The sequence below is a fragment of the Triplophysa dalaica genome, chromosome 2, assembly GCF_015846415.1.
Source record: "Triplophysa dalaica isolate WHDGS20190420 chromosome 2, ASM1584641v1, whole genome shotgun sequence".
Taxonomy (NCBI): Eukaryota; Metazoa; Chordata; class Actinopteri; order Cypriniformes; family Nemacheilidae; genus Triplophysa; species Triplophysa dalaica.
Window position 1 is genome coordinate 11,297,094 of NC_079543.1, and position 17,419 is coordinate 11,314,512.

Below are 17,419 nucleotides of genomic sequence, written 5' to 3' on the forward strand. Positions count from 1 at the left end.
GCATATCACCGCCAATGCCTGAATCAAGAGACTCGAAACAGTTACTTCAAAATGCATTTTCAATGTCTCTAATAATTGTAATTTTTTGTTTGGTTTGTATTGGTTGTAAAGCACTAAACCTTGAATGTATATCTTTGTGGTTTCTAATGGAATACTGTATAAATCAACCTGTAGATGTTTTGTTTGGAATATGATATTAGGTTTATAAACCTGTTAGTGGACCAAAACATGAAGTGGTCCTGAAATACACATTCACTATTGAACTATTTAAACTTCTTAGGATTTTATAGAATTCTACTTTTATATTTCAGAAATGAAATCCTAAGATATTTTCATTGAGAATTAATGAAATTGTGAAAAGTGAGCATTAGATACTAGATTGTTGATGGACGAGAAGTGGATTTTTTTTGTGATGTTTGCCAAAAGAAGAATCAAGAAATAACTTGATGACAAACATTTATCTATCCGTACAATGAGGACAGATCAATTCTGCACAATCACTACACATATTATAAGAAAGTAAATCGTTTAAATTGTGGTTGCTTTTAAAACTCCCCTGAAACAATGATTGCAGTTTTCTGTCCTGTGGTAATATTTTACCTGTTAATACAGGATGTTTGGCAGGACATAGACCCTAAGGGCTCACCCCTTTATTGAAACAGCTTAAAAAGAGTTTCAGCCATCAACCATAATGTGCTACTTGATTGCAAGGAAAGGAAACTCTCTATCAAGAGTAGAAAAAAATCTGAAGTGCAACATTAGTCCTCAATTTTCCTGTGAAAATCTTTACCATTGAACTGTAAAGACTTTAAAAGAATTTAACTTTCTCAGCCTACAGTATAACATACCTAACTACATAACAACTGAAAGCCAAAACTGCCACAACTTTAATTTCATGGGGTCTCAAAAGAGTAATACAGAGTTCGCTTTAATCCCGCCAGACTCATTCTGCCCCTTTTGAAAAGTTGCTTTCCTGGTCTTCTCAGTTTCACGTGTTTAGTCAGACGTGTGTCAGGATGCAATTACTGCTCACTTCTGATGCGTACTTGGTTAAGGTTTCTGTGGTGCAATAAAGCTATTAGCCTGGAGGGTTGCCCACTACTCAATAAGACCGCAGGGATATTACGCCTAATGTTCTGTAACCCAATTCTTTAGCTCTCCAAAAACATAATACAGCTCTACAAGAAATCTCTGTGAAACTCCCTGTAGGCCAACTAAAAAGAAATCTTTGCACATACAGATCAGTGGGGAAAGGGGATATGGTTCTTTTTTTGGTAAACTCAAAACATTGGGTTATGGAGCCAGTATGAAGGGTGGGCAGAAAATGTCAATTGCAAAGTTAAAGATCACTATGTGATCATTCAAAGAGTATACTATCTCCTGACATGTTAAGGAAACTAAGGTATGATGAGATCACCAGCTGCATAATACAATAAAATGTTCATGAGTCATCTCTAAACTAATGTGCTTATCAGAGTCCATTTCCACAAGCAATAACACTTAGTGGTTACTGTATGTTGGATATGGCTTTTGAATGAAACTATCAAGGGCTCAATTCCAGAACTCCAGAGTTTGTACGTACATGACACAAATTCATAAACTGTGCCGTTTGGATAAAAGTACCATATACATAAATCAAATACTGCAGGGCAAGTTGATGCAGAAGGGCCAGTGTTCTGGAGAGTTTTGCTCCATCCCTGATCAAAAACACTTAAACAAGCTAATCAACAGGATTACTTCAAAAGTGACAGATGCAGGAAAGTTGCCTTCCATGACAGAGGAATGCTGTACTTGCCATGGCACACTACCAACAGAGGGCTGAATATACTTCTATCTACCATAGTGCTGATCATAAATCCAATCTCAATGAACCACACTTGAACCAGATCATTGAGTTCACTTGAAAGTGACAGGCAGTTATCGTGCAGGTGCTCAATCCTGTTCCTGGAACTTTAAGGAACTTCTTAATAAGGTCGATCTCCAGGAACAGGTTTGAGCATAGACTAGAGTGGTTCATAGACTGAGTGCAGTGAGAGTAAGTTTACTGAAACAAAATATTAAATGAAATATGCCAGTTGTAAGCGATCTGCCAACGCCCCACTTCGTTCATGTTGCTATGTCCAAACAAGCTTGGTATCAGCCATGTGCTACCAGTGTAAATTTGTGCACTCGCTGAGGAAATAGTGAAGAATTTGGGGAAAATTACATGCTGATTTCAGGAAGAAATGTCTGCAATATGCATTCGAGGGATACATTCAGGATTTGAGTTAACTGTTACACTAATAATACCTATATTTGCATTCACACCAGCAGACAATAACGCTTGGTTATTCTAAACTTGCTCGATGCAGTAGGCTACTACTGTCACACAAATGGTTGTATAGCTAACCTAATGTGGTGTATTATGGGTTTATATTTACTCAAAAATTTGCAGTAAGGACAATTATAGAGATAGAGTTACATCATGCAGAGTTTTGGTCGGCCGTGATCCTTCTTTGTGAAACCGAAGTAAACTTTTAAATATTAGTTCTCTACAGAAAATAATAACAGTCCATCAGTGTCTTTATCTTTTTTTGTGTTAAATACAACAAACACAGTACAGCTGTTGCTTTGCGACTTCATTGCTGAAAACGTCTTCCTTTAAAATGTCACTGCAAATGCTGCTCTCTGAAGGAAGAAGGTGCACTCATCACATAACAGGGATGCAAAGCATATCTTGTCAGCTTACTCACACATGTAATATGCAAGTAATATATCAATAAGAACTATATACCGACTTAAAACACCACTTCCAGAAAGCTTCTGTCTGTAATTTGTACAACAACAATTCCAACAGTATTGTGTATCGTATCTGTATTGGTATAGTTGTGATGTGAACTCTGCTATTCTCTTTTATTTAGAATGATTTTAAGTTATAACTTAATTATTGTTTATCTTAATAGTGTGAACGTCCCTTATAAATGGGAATACTGTATACATCTCTGTTTTCTATTACAATAATTAAAAAGCAATTTTTATCATAATGATCAACAAAGCTCTACTACGCCAGGTTTGTCGAAATGGTTTGTTTGTCAGACAAAATGTCAGTCACGGGGGCACATAATATCGATGTTATGATTGGTCAGATCACCTGTCAATCTAACTGCTTGCAAAGGTTCAACAATTGTACGCCCAAATACACACTACAGTCAATTGTCTATGCAGAGAAAATGGCAAAAAAAAAATAGTACAAAGCACAAGGGTAATCCCAGCTGCTTCAGGCATACTGCTGAGCCACAGTCAGAGATGAATTCCTGAGATGCTTCTATAGCCAGTTTACAGTAAGCAAAAGAAGATGTCAAAAAGATTACACAAAGATAGAGGGAGAAAGTCAATGATATAGACAATAAATGCATAAACCATAAGGTGCCTGACTGGCAATGTTGAGTGATATGCTGTTCGCCCCACAAAGGTTGGGTCAACAATACTGTGTGAGACTGACTAGGATGCATAAACAAAACAGATCAATGTTTTCATAACGCCACAAAGTCATAGTGTTAACTAACAATCCTTAAAAAAGTAAACTAACAAACGGATTATAAACAGATTAGAAATCCTGCAAAAGTAAATTGACCATCACTGAAACTTGGAGAATTGGCTTCTCCCCTATTTTCTATTGATTGAATGATACATTTGTGAATTTTTTTTCAGTTTTCTCTAAATATTACCGGGCCAAACCAGTCTGGTCATTATCTACAATGTATCAGACACAATTTCAATCATGATTTAAAGGGACAGTTTACCCAAAAAAATTAGTTATTTAATCATTTATCCAACCTGATAACATTCAACCTATACGACATTTGTTTGCAGAAAACAAAAGAAGAACTTTGAAAGAACTTTGTTGCCCCAACAACAATGAGGCCCAATTGACTTCCATTGTATGAACTAAACCCAAAGTTTCTAAAAATATCTTCTATTGTGTTCCACAGCAAAAATGAATGAATACAGAAATGAATGACATGGGAGCACATAAATGATGACATTAGTTTTATAGCTTTTCACTTTTGATTTTCACAGTTTAACATTTCAAACTTGTCCTTAAAAATGCACAAGAGAATGCATTTCACAATTATTTTGAAATTTGCTTTAGAACAAGCTGACATTTCTCCAATTGATATAGTTGCCTAATTCAAAAAAGTTGCCGAACTGCTGACCTCCCAAAAAGTAATTTTGCTTATGTCATCTCAACGTCTCACTACCCCTTCCCCCCATGGCGAAAGCAGATCTCCTCTAAAGTTGTAAAAGTGTTGAAAGGTGGTTGTGCTCAATCTAAAGTTAAGGACTGAGAGGATCTGGCAGGTGGATTGGCTATTAGAGTGGGGAAGATAAGAGAGGCAGATGTGGTTAATCTGTTCCACCTGTGTTAACTTTCCTCCTACCTACGAAGTACACACGACCACACACTCACACTGAAGAAGACACCCCTGGGGAATCCCTCAACCATCGCCGGAGGGCAGAAACAAACGAGCATTGTTTATAAGATAACGGAAACTTTTCTTGTTTATGAAAGCGAGCACTTTTCCCTGTAGCTTGAGGTGCTTTATCATGGGTGATTTTTCTTAGGCATTCATCTCTAGCCAGAAGACACACTCCTACGGGTTGAAACTTAATGCTTACTCAAGCCCGGCTGTCCCGAGAGGCTTGCAACACAGCAGATAATAATTTAAGCAGTCAACATCCCAGTTTATAATAATGAGGCAAAAGCGGCACACTCACCAATGAGGTTACGTTCGAGGCTGAGGCTTTAAGACTACAAATCACTGGGACCCAGCACCCACATTCCCCAAGTGGCCCCAGCGTCTTACAGAGAATAACTCCGTCTATATGCAAAACCTTTGCGATTTACAATTGCACTTACAATAACTTGTGATTTACAGGACAGCTTAGCCAAACAGATGAGAGATGGCCGTCACTGAAATGTGCAAGGGAGAGAAATAAGGTCAGTACATAAGTCAAGCGCTAACTGATCCCCAATGAATTATTGAGGACCAACACTGCTAGCAGAGTCTCCCATCCTACACATTCATATTCTCTATGGCCACATGTTCAATTATAGGACAATTTTTCAAACACATGGCAAAGGCGCAAGACAAATATCTCCCAAATGGACTAAAAATAAACCGTTAGAAATTCTGCAGCTTTCATTGTTGCCGTGGCAGTTAAGCTTAACTTTCCCGTCTCTCTGTGAATTCCAGCTAAATTAATCTTAATAACCCTCGCATTTCACCGAGACCCAAAGGAGTTTTGGAGAGCGGGAAAAACAAAGTCCAATTTTAGGCATTTTTTAAGTCACACATTACTAATGGGATACAAATTAAGAATTTGTCAAGACGTCCAGGTTGCTGGGTGTAGCATATGGTATCATTTATATAGTCTTCATGGTAAAACTCCACAGACGCGACTACTGCCGTGCAACAAAAGTTTGAATGCTGTGTGTCAAAGTGATCGTCTGTGTAATCGTTGTGTCTTCCAGAACATAATGTTGGTGGGTGTGTGAGCCGCAGTACGAAAAGATCCTCATTTCTGTGAATTAACACAATCTCACTTCACTTGGGAACTTCTAAGAAAAAAAAGGTTGCAACATTTATCCTAACAATTCAGTGTATTGATGACATCATCATTGTGGAGAGAGAGAGAGAGAGAGAGAGAGAGAGAGAGAGAGAGAGAGAGAGAGAGAGAGAGAGAGAGAGAGAGAGAGAGAGAGAGAGATTCTTCTGAAGTTGTTGCTGACCCAACGACACCTGCTTCCACTTTTACATATACATTTAATTTTATGGCACAAAAATTGTGCTTTCATAAGATCTCCTTAAATATCTTTTTTTACAAATGTAATCCTGTGCTTTTGCAAAAGAATCTCTAAAACCTGTAAATTATACATGTTTCGATTATAGTAAGTCCCTGGACACACAAAATATGTGGCTGGGTGCTTCAAGGACTTAAAATAAAAAGCAAATAATTAACATGGCTTTCCTTCAGGCTTACTTAAGTTACTGTAAATAAAAACTGAGGGAAACGATTCAGAATCAATAATGACTTTCAGAAACATAACCTACTGGAACTTGCCAGAGCTTACCAGGATATCTCCTTGATCTTGGTCATGGTCATAATCATAATAGTCGTGACTTGACTCCAAAGCAAGGTTTGCATAAAGCAATGCGAGACAGAAGACAGAAATTCCAAATAAGTGCATTTTAGTTGTAAAAACCCTCTGAAGTCTGGACAGAGTCTGTTCAAAGTTCCTCCTTTTCGGCTTTCAGAAGCCGCTTTCTACAACGCTCTCTCCTTTAAAATAACGCATACATCCAACATGTTAAAAGGAGCGGCTGAGGAGATACTGGTCCATGTAACGCAGCGTAAACTCTTAACATCCAGTCCGCGCGGAGACAGATGAGTGTGGAAGTGAGCTGAGCGCTCAATGGCATGTTTTATGCAATTTCACGGCGTTTCTTTGGCTTCATCTCCTCCCCCTCTCCGTTTTCCCCAGCCTGCCTCTCTGCTCGTCGCTACACACATTTTTCAAATATCAAGAGAGTCGCGGCACGCGCGTCGTGTTATCGCCGTACAGTCAAACCGAATCAAACGTGTTTTGATCGGACTCGATTACAGAGCTCGTGAACGCACGGACTGTTACCTCTGCAAGGAAACGCGCTTGTCTGTGTGAGGTCATGTGTGAAAGGTCAGAGTTTATAAATAAAGTTTTTTTTGAAGAACGTACCTGAGATAATTAAAAATCCCTATGAATATAGAATTTGTACGGTAACTACATTATTTGTATTATAACTACAACATACAGCAGTAGGCTACCTGACAATAACAATTGTTTTGTTGAATTGTTTGTGTTTTTATAGAAGTAAGTAAAAAAAGATAAATGATAAATGCAAAAAATAGAGCCATTAACTGTATTGGATTTAATGGCTATAATGTGAATTGTATTGGTTTTAATGGAAAAATGATGGTATCTGTGGAAACCAAAAGAACACCATTAAATCCAACCGATCATTTTTTTTTTTAAATAAAATGTACAAACAACAATAAGGGGTGAATTCAAAAGAGTTAAGGGGTGAATTATCTGGGCCACTTTTTGCCCCTTTTTGACCAAAAAGTGAACCATCCACCCATTGGGCCACACGCAGGCCATAGCCTGAATATATGGTCAGTATATCAGACCCCTACACATTCAACAAAAAGTGAACCAATTTATAAAAATTTACACTAGGCCTACTCAATAGAAATTATATTCAAACCCCTATCATCAATTAACTGCATATTAGGACCTTTTCTCTTTCTATCTGTTAAAAGTGGTAGGTTGGTGGTTTATAAATAAAATGGTATGGGTAATATGTGTTGCCTTAGGGTGGGTTTATTTCTGTTCAAGGGTTCTTGTATATAGGGGGTCCTAGTCTTCAAGTTCACTGAGTGCTCTTCTAATTCGGTAAATTCCCACTTCAGTCATTGTGCTTCATTCACCAATGTCAATGGGTTGCTATTAATTTTGGGACCTCCTCAAATACTACTTTAAAGATTGTGTATCGCAGACTGTTTCTGCCAATCTCATATTAATCTTGAGTACCTATACAGTAGTATTGCATACACCGCATCTTTGAAGAGTATTTATTTTTATTAAATTTATAAAAGAGAGATACAGCCTCCGGCGGCGCCAGGGGGGGTCTTGGGGGGTCTCAAGACCCGCCCAAAAAACATTTGACCCCCCACCGCCTCCGTGATTAAAAAATATGTAATATATATTAAAATATATATATCCGGGATAAAGATTTAACAATGGCCCTCTTCAAACTACGCAGAACAATAATAATTCATAATTTATTCGACATATAAAAAAATATAAACATAAGAATCACTGCGACGCCCCATGAACGTTGCTGCCGCTGCGCCTTACGTCATTGCGTTCATGGCGCTGCCGCGAGCCCGCAAGTGATGCAACGCACTTTATATCTTTAAGCTAAAAATGGATCGCTTCGTCATACCTAAAAACAAATTGACAGCAGACGGAAATAGGACTGAAAATATACCCGTTGCAGTGGAGGGCGAGCCCTGCTTGATCGTAGAATTAGAAATAGAGGACACCGAGGAATTAGAGCAGTGGTTCTCAACTCCGGTTCGCGAGATCCATTTTCCTGCCGAGTTTAGCCCGAACTCTGATATAAAACACCTGAACAAGCTAATCAGCGTCTTTAGGAATAGACGCGTTCAACTTAATGCGTCGCTGCGAAAAACTATCAGCGTATGACATTTAAGTACCGCGAGAGCAATTCAAGTGCAGATTGTTCTGTACGGATTTGTATCGATCTCGCGGTACTTTAATGCGATATGCCAAACAATCTGTGCAGCCCTACATTAAGTGGCTAAACTCTGCAGGAAAATGGATCTCGCGGGCCAGAGTTAAGAACCACTGAATTAGAGGATGAGGAGGTGGGACCGGAGCAACTCGCATATGGAAGCTTATGTGTTGCAAAATTCTATTTGCAATGTAATATGCAAAATGGCAATGCAGTATGTAAATTGACGATGCAATTGTGTATCTAAATATACATTCCAAATAACGTATGTGCAACATTAAGTGCAAAATGAAAATAAAAATTCAATTATATCAATTACATTTGGGAGTTCCTATAGGGGTTTTATGATTACAAATGTAATTGATATAATTGAATTTTTATTTTCATTTTGCATTTAATGTTGCACATACGTTATTTGAAATGGAATGGATTTAACCGGGGATTTAAGCCATGGCCCAGACGAGAAACCAAGACAGCCTAAATTAAAATCATAACCGTGTCGTTCTTTTGGATCGCAGGGGCAGCAAGCATCCAAGGGTTTTAGTTACTCGTGGTTCAAACAGTACCAGTGTCTTGAATATTCTGTCAAAAAACGCGGCTTTTTGTTTTGCCTGTCGTCATTTTTTTCACAGTGTGCATGGGTCTGGTTTTATTTGTTTAGTAGCAGTAATATGCAGTTATTAGCCATGTCCACTGTATTTTTTGGGGGTTTTCATGAGACCCCCCTTGAAATGACCAGGACCCCCCATTTCCCCCCAATCAAAAGTGTCTGGAGCCGCCACTGGATACAGCTCTACGATTATTTCCGGAAAAACACAAGCTGTGGGACTAGTGGGGAGAGTGGGACGGAATTACAGCACGAGCAAGCAACACATCATCCCCTCAGTATATTACAAAGCACAGACGTATGACTTAGTTTGACTTACCGCATGCAGTCCAGCATCTTTTAGCACTGGGACCGCGCAATCTATCAGTTTCAAACGATTTCTAAATCCAGCGTTATATCCACCGTTTATATAACATCCATCACTAAAATGCTGTGACAGATAAAAATTAATTAAATAAAATCTTTGTAAATATAATGATTTTACCAAATAGTTATTGTAGAGCCAAACAATTCTACTTATATGAACATGAAATAATTCAAAATCATTGCAATGTAAAAAGGCAACTTGAACAATTAGCGCACATGTAAGATCACTTTGAACAGCATCGATCGACCCTCTGTGTTACAACATCTAAAGCCAACATCAGTCATGTACTTGGCAGTGGGCACTTAGCATGGGCTGCTTTTTAGGCCTTCGCTTTGCATATTAACAATGTCTCATTCTGGAATCTGCCTCCCTGAATATCTTGACTGGAATAAAAAGTCAAAGCTCAGGCTGGTTAAATGAAAATTAACCAGGGTTAGTTTTGCTTTGACATAACTGAACACACGTGAGAAGATATAACATTGCCAGCCAAACGTCTGGAGCTGCTTTATAAGCTTAGCCACCACAGATAGCATCTTGTTTAAAAGTCATGTAGGCCTTCGATTTCCTCAGTGGGCCTTTAGCATACTTAGTCTTAGCCCAAACGTGTTTCAGAAGCTGACCGCAACTTCAATGCCTTTTTACATGATTATTGACATATTTTTTCTCATTCAGCCCACACATACAAAGAAATCTGGTTTAGTGTCCTTATTTAAACTCTTTGTGCTTGTTTTTCCAAAACGTTTTAAGTCAGTGGATCTATCCCTGGGATTTATAAAAAAGAATGTGTAATGCTGCTGTAAGTTCTGACTTGCATGAAAGCTGATCTGAAGTTTGCCTCTTATTTGCCTGCCTCTCCTGCACTTTTTATATGTTAAAGATGATGTATTGTAACTGTATTCAAACTTTCTTTGGCATTCATGTTGTAGTCTATAGTTTCTTTGAGAGGTGCACGCACAGTACAGTGGAAACTGTAATGAGCTCATTAAAATACCATTATAGTATGTAACCAAAACCAACAGATCATAATGATATGATAAGATACTTATAAGACACAGCTGTGGCTTGAATCTTGCATATTTAGTTTTCATAATTCAAATCCCTCAACAATTCAAATATTCCCAACTTCTCTTTTGAAAATGTCATAAACACCACCACGAGAAATGTGCTAGTGCTCTCAAGTACATACAAGTTCATACATCACACAAGGACCAAACACAGGTCTAATATACTAATATCCATACTAATCCACTAACTAGGGTACGAGACCACCACAGGAATTTACGAGGGTCCACAGTGACCCAGGACTGTCTAGCACTCTGGTTTGTGTGTTCACAGTTTGTTCCCACACATGGGAATTGCTCCTGCCGGAACTGGGAAACAATGGGTGTGGGAGTCCTGTGACTGGACCGCTGCTTTGGGAAGCGTTGGACCTTGTTAATGCTGGAATTTGTGGTGTCCCTTGCGTTTCAAACAACGGCTGTATTAGTCAGGGTAGATCGATGGGGATAAGATGGCAAGGTCACAGGGGGCAGTCCTAATCTTGCAGTCTCCAGCACTCCTTGGCATCCTCATTTGGTGTGTTTGTCTGTAATAAATTGCAACCGTCGAAGAGTATTTTGGCTACTTATAGAAACACTTCTGTTGTTTATTCTAGTTAACAAAGATTTTTATTTATTAATGCAGAAAGGTATTTATTTGAAAATATGATGTTTCCACAGTCAGTGCTGTCCCTGTAGAATATAAAAGAAAGTGAAGGGCCCGTGTTTCAGAGATTAAGAAGGGAAACGTGTTGAGACTGAGATAAGGGGCTGTGTTAAAGCTTCTTTGTTTCACAGTTGACAGCTGACACAATTAATTAACCAAAAAATAAGGAACATGGGTGAAGGCCTAGAATGTTAGTGGTTTTGTGTGTGTTTATGATAATTTGGTGAGAGTCATGTCATGTCAGCGTTGCTTTGCTGTTCTTTTTTTGGCATGTCTTGAAAAAGTATGTCCAAATAAAGACATACTGGCCATAGTTGTGGCAGAAATAGAAAATAGTTTTGGTAGAAAGCTGAATTTCATAAATATGAATATTTTATAAGAAGTTGTTTTGAAAAATGTTGGTATCCAAACAATGGCGGTACCCATTGACTTGGTTTTGTGTCCATACAATAGAAGTTAATGGGTGCCAGCGCTGCTCAGTTCCCTAAATTCTTCAAAATATCTTCTTTTGTTTTCTGCAGAAGAAAGAAAGCTCCTACAGGTTTGAAATGACAAGAGGATAAGTAAATGATGCCGGAATATTCATATTTAGTTAAACTATCATTTTCAGTAACACTCTTAATGTGAAACTGTGGTTTCAATTAGAAGTATTTTTAATTGAGAAACTTTGAAATACAAGGAGAATGTAATTTTGAGTGAAACGCGGCATTAAACCCAACTTCTACTTGTCTAGTTGAATGTTTGAGGAGAGGACAACACTTCATAAAAAGTGTCAAAATCATTGGTTAGCAAGCACAGGCTCTAAAGGCATTTGACACTTGTCCCATTGACATATTTGCCCAGCAAATTAACCTCACTCACAAGGTTTTCAAACTAAGGGACTGTTGAAGTGACCTCTTAAAAGTGATCTTTTACACACGTAAAACATTCCTGCTCACACACAAACACACTTCGGTGAAGAGTTAGAGAATGGGGAGGGGTAAGAAAAAGCAAGGGAGAGAGAGAGATAGAGACCTTCCACCTCTGGCCTGCTTGCATTCTTATGGAAATAAGTCTTCTTGAGAAGTTTACGTTAAACTCTGAATGCGGATTAACATGGCTCCCGCTTCACTAAACACAGCAATTACTGAGAACACGTCTACTCGACTGCCTTTATAAATATTGTCTATACATGTTGACTGTTAAGGTTGTTGTCTGTTAGCAAAGCCACAAACAATTGCATTCCTTAATATGGAGTAAATTAGTTAAGCACTGAATGTTTCTTTAGTAAAATAAAAAAGTGTATGTAGGTTTGTAAGTTAGTGTTTTACAGCTTCATGTGTATAACTTTTATAATAATAAAGTTGCCAGTTGCCAATATTTTTTAGCTACAATCCACTAACAATTAACAGTATTTTTGTTTTTTATTTTATTCTAATCATTTATTCAAATTTTATTCATGATGGATAATGAAGGTATTAACTGATTTACTTTATCTTAGGTATAAAAGGCAAATAAACTTGAAAACTGCTTAGGGGACCACGAGCCTAAACTTGTAAAAACTGACACCCGCACATGTCACGCTGTGTGTGGTGAATGATGCATAAGATAGTATCTTTTTATCAGATAGATTTGTCCAAACTAGCCCTTTCAGCTTTGCTGGTCATATACAGTTGACTGTTTATTTCAGTGTAAGGTGCTATGTTTATAACCAAACATGTTTTTCTAGTGCTGATGTACCAGATGAATTATTGTATGTTTGAACTGTAACCATAGTCATGATAGTGTCATTAAGATCTCTTTTTTTTGCATTTCATAATTCTTTGTTTGATAATTTGACCAAAAATGTAAATTCTGTCATCATTTACTCACCCTGATGTCATTTTAAACCTGTATGACTTTTTTCTTTTCCAGAACACAAAGGAATATATTTTGAAGAAGGTTAGTAACTGAACAACATGTGAACCCATTCACTTCGATTGTATGGACACAAAACCAATGCAAATCAATGGGTGCCGAATTTTCATTCTTGGGTGAACTATGTCTTTAAGGATAACAGTTTTTGACTTTATATTTTTCCTTCCATAAAACATGACTGAAGTTTTAAGAGGAAGCAAGTTGAGCTGGATATTAGAGTGGTATGACTTGAGGGCAAAAATAAGGGTGAATGTGTAATTTGATAACAATTCTCAAGTCATTGTCAGTTACTCGGATGCAGATTATTAAATTTAGTCACGCTCCAACATCTAGTACAGTAATTGAGGTGTTGCTCCTTTATCATTCAGGGGGCATCATGGAGATTTCATTTATGTTTCAATCAAGTATCAACTTTTTCCCACATTTCTCCTGAAATACAAAATAGACACAAAGGACATAATTATTTACATTCCATTTAATCCATTTAATGCATTTTCTGTTTAACAATTGAGATACGAATGAGATCTCATGTGCGATTTTTCTTTCCTTCTGGAATGTTTATTTTGTTTGTTCATAGAATCGTCTTTCGACGAAATGAAACACATCACTTCACATTAAAGTTGTGTAACCGCAGTGTAGAAATACGAGGGGAATATTGTATGAAATCAAATACAGTCCTGCCAAAGAAAATCATTTGAAGGGGAGAAAAAAGTTTACAGGACAGAAATGCCAGTGAAACTGACGACAGACTAGATGATTTTGGCACAAAGTTTCCTGTAGGCTAAGTGTGAGCTATCAAAGTATATAATGCTTTACATTCAGCTGAGAGAAAATGCAGCTGTATCAGCACTTCTTATACTGGACATACAGTGTCACACATTTCACCATTGGTTCATAGCTAAAATTAAATACAATCTAACAGTGTTGGGATGCCTCAGGAGCCAAGTGTTCAAAATAGGAAGATTCTGTTCCCTATTCATGAGCAGATATGTCTGTATAGTAATACACCAAATGCAATAAAGGTGGATATGGACCACACATGGTCCATGTGGTGAGGGCGGCAGCATCTCATTTGCAGTATAAAAGCTTCTGGATATTATCATACAAGACCTGAGTACATCTATAGCACCTGTCATTCAAACAACAAAGTCAACTGTTGCTCCTCTAAAGACTGAGGCCAGATCACTTATGAATTAGGAAAAAGACCCTTCCAGACAAGCAGACGAGAGAGAGAAAGAGAGAGACAGAGGAGGTATGTTTCCCATGAACGTTTGCCAGGTTCTGACAGACTAATCCGCTGGGAGAAACAAACCCAGTGTGTTTTCGGGGCTTTGGTTAAGTAATGAGGAATTCTTGCCTCAATCTCTTATAAGAGAGAATGGCAGAATTTTTTTTTTCTAAAGACTGCTCAGATACTGATGTCTCAACCTGCTTGGTTATCAGAAAAGCAAAGTTTTCAGACATTATAGAGCTTATTTATTTTAAGTAAACAGAGATAAGTCTTTGTCAAACAAAAAGTGTTGATGAGTGCTTGTAAGTAACAGCCAAATTCAGGCGTCTAGATCTGGATGTGAGCCACGTAAAGACTGAACTCTGAGCTATTCTGGCTTTGAGATCAGCTTGGCGCTTTTCTCAACTATTCTTACTCGTTTACAACGGGGTCAAAAAGTCTGAAAACACTCACATTTTGCAATTTAATATGAGTTGATGACAAATCAGCGTTAACAATTTGTGTAAAAGGTTTTAACAATAATTGAAGAAGTCCGTCATAAATGTACAAAATCTAAATGTACATATAGTATTGCTCCAAAATTAAGATTTAAATAAATAATCAAATAAGATTTTGAAAAGAGTTGCAGTATTGTAATGCAGTAAAATATTACTTTCATATTAAATTGATTTATTCAGTTTGTCACTTTTGAATTCTGCTTTACATTACTGAGCATGCTGATTATTGAACATTTTTAACTAATAAATCAATCTTGCTCAGATGTCAAAGGATCATGCTTATGCTTTTCATGACATTACTTTAGTACAGTTACACAGTGTAGGTTCTTGGTCTGACAGAAACCTCTGGCTTGTCCGTAGGGATCAGTTCATCCAACAAGATCCATCATTTGAAAAGGTCTGACCCCCTAATGAACTTAATGAAATTCAAAGAATTCTAATCCCTGAAATGCATACAAAGATGCGTGAAAGTCAAACAAAATCACTGCTTGTCAAAACAGTCACAGTCACTCTACATTACTTTGAAGGCTCTCATGGCCTCATTTAGTGTGGTAAACCACAGCAAAACAATTCACAACATTTTTATTTTATACAGCATTATGCTCGTAAACATGTACATTGATTTTCTTTTAGACTGTGGATGCTTGTGTGATGCATGAAATAGGTTAAGGGCTTGGATGTGAATCTGTTGCTTAATGAGACACAGTCATCTTCAATGCTGCTACTATTAGTATTCCAAATGAATGAAGTCATCCATACAGACTGCTTTTTATTTACTGTACAGCATACCACATGTAGAAGACCTCTGCCGTTTCACGCTTGTCTGTTTAGCAATTGAGGGTGAATGTTATTCTACAGAAGGTCTACATGAGTGACATTGAGTTTACATGAAGCATATGGCTTACTCAGAGTTAAGATGTACTCTCTGAGTTTATTACAAATAAAACAGGTTTCATGTGAAATACATGTGATTTTTTTTCTAACATTGAGTACATTAATTTGTTTTGATTTGCCACACACAAAATGGTGACAGGAAAGTCTGTCTCATGTAAACTGATAAATACAGCCGATCATTTCAGACACCGTTTGAAAAAACAATTACTTGCTATAAGAATGTGTTTAGGTATAATGATCATTTTTGTTTTATTCTGTGAACTTTTTTTAAACCAAATTTAAATAAAACATTGTTTTTATTTGCATTTAATAAAAAAATGAAAACTGGATTTCACAAATTAACAGAAAAGTTGCTCAGTATTTTTTCAGACCTCAAATACTGCAAAGAAAACATAGTTTGTATTCACTTTTAAGCATTTTAAGTCATTTTTGTGCATGTTTTTAGGAAAAGTTCAAAAATTATTTGTTTATGTGATAGTCTCTTGTCATGCTGTCAGTCTTTCACATAGCTGTGGGCGACTTTTTGTCACTCCTGAGGTTTGATTTTATTGAAATTCAACAGACACTGGACTGGAATGGCCACAATACATCAAGAAATGCTGATTAAATGAAAATTTTAAAAGGTCTCTTAAATTTTTCCATGGCTGTATATATAATTTGCCCAAGAAAAATCTAAAATGGTCTTAATGTTATCAATATTTACTTTATTGCTGTGAATAGAAACAGGGAAATGGCTGAAGTAGCAATTTAAATTTATATTATGCCTCTGTGTATTTCATGATTTTTATTTTCCTATTGTTCACTTTTCATGTTTGTCTGTGGGTTTGATAAATATTTAACCAATGAAATGTACTTAAAAGAACTTGTCAACTTTGACCACACAGAGTTTAACTAATTGAAAAATTGTGCTTTTCCATTTGTTTTTCCTGAAAAGTTGTGGTTTTGGAGATATAAGGTTTATGCCAGATGCAATTATATGAGGCATAACCGTGATATAAATCGAGCCATGATTACATTTTTCGTGTAGACTAGATGTTTTCATTCAATGCAACCAACAGTGAATTCAAGCTATACATTTTGTCAGTAGCAACAATGACATTGGGAAGTTGAACTAGAAACAAAATCATGTTGACGTGCAACACATGTACTGCTATCTAGTATTACATTCACACATTTCATCATGTCACATTGTAACCTCAAGTTCTCTGCTAATCAAAGAAAAACATCATTCCCTACAACCTTTTCTATAGAGGGTTTCATCGGACGCGTGTGCCTGGCCCGAAGTTAGCTTCCAGTCTTTGTTTGTTGATCTGTCTGGATGGTGGCTAATTTTTATATTTTATTTATTAATATAAATATATATTCATATTTTATGTTAATTTTATTCAATAATTTGTTGAATGGTTTGTGTAACTTTCGCATTTAAGATTTTATTAATGTAACGGTACTTCTACTGGTAATCCAAAACAATAGTGGCTAGACATACTTTTAACTTGCTAGCTAGTTTAATTTACTTAATTGAATCATTTTACTTGTTATGAGAAATAAACTATATGACCTCTATTCATTGTGGATGTGTACCGGAGATAGGTTTGGGCCAAAAAAGCTTGCATGTGCAGTAACGCTTGTTTATGTTGTTACTTTGAAACCGTCTATGAGTGTCACAAATATAGTACTGCGACACTGGTCCCAAACCTGTGTAAACTTTCAGCTGAGGTCCTGCAGGTGTGGTGTGTATATTTTTAACAGAAACAGTGTTCATTAATAATCTGCTGTGGTGATGTGGGAGAGATGAGTGATTTAGCATCACCTCACCGATGACAGCTTGGAGCTAGGCTTGTGTAAGGCATTTCAGATTTGATTTCTGTCAAGGCTTGGGTTTTA

The 17,419-nt window shown here is 37.0% G+C and overlaps 1 protein-coding gene across 1 annotated transcript in view; it reads right to left on the bottom strand.

Moving 5' to 3' along the window:
- The window catches only part of vegfc (vascular endothelial growth factor c), a 42,806-nt gene extending 36,127 nt beyond the window's left edge, over window positions 1-6,679 (bottom strand). The window contains exon 1 of the mRNA XM_056731821.1: window positions 6,116-6,679. Within this exon, the coding sequence (XP_056587799.1) occupies window positions 6,116-6,232 (117 nt within the window). The 5' untranslated portion in view covers window positions 6,233-6,679. The remainder of the gene's footprint in view (window positions 1-6,115) is intronic.
- Between the last annotated feature and the right edge of the window lie 10,740 nt (window positions 6,680-17,419).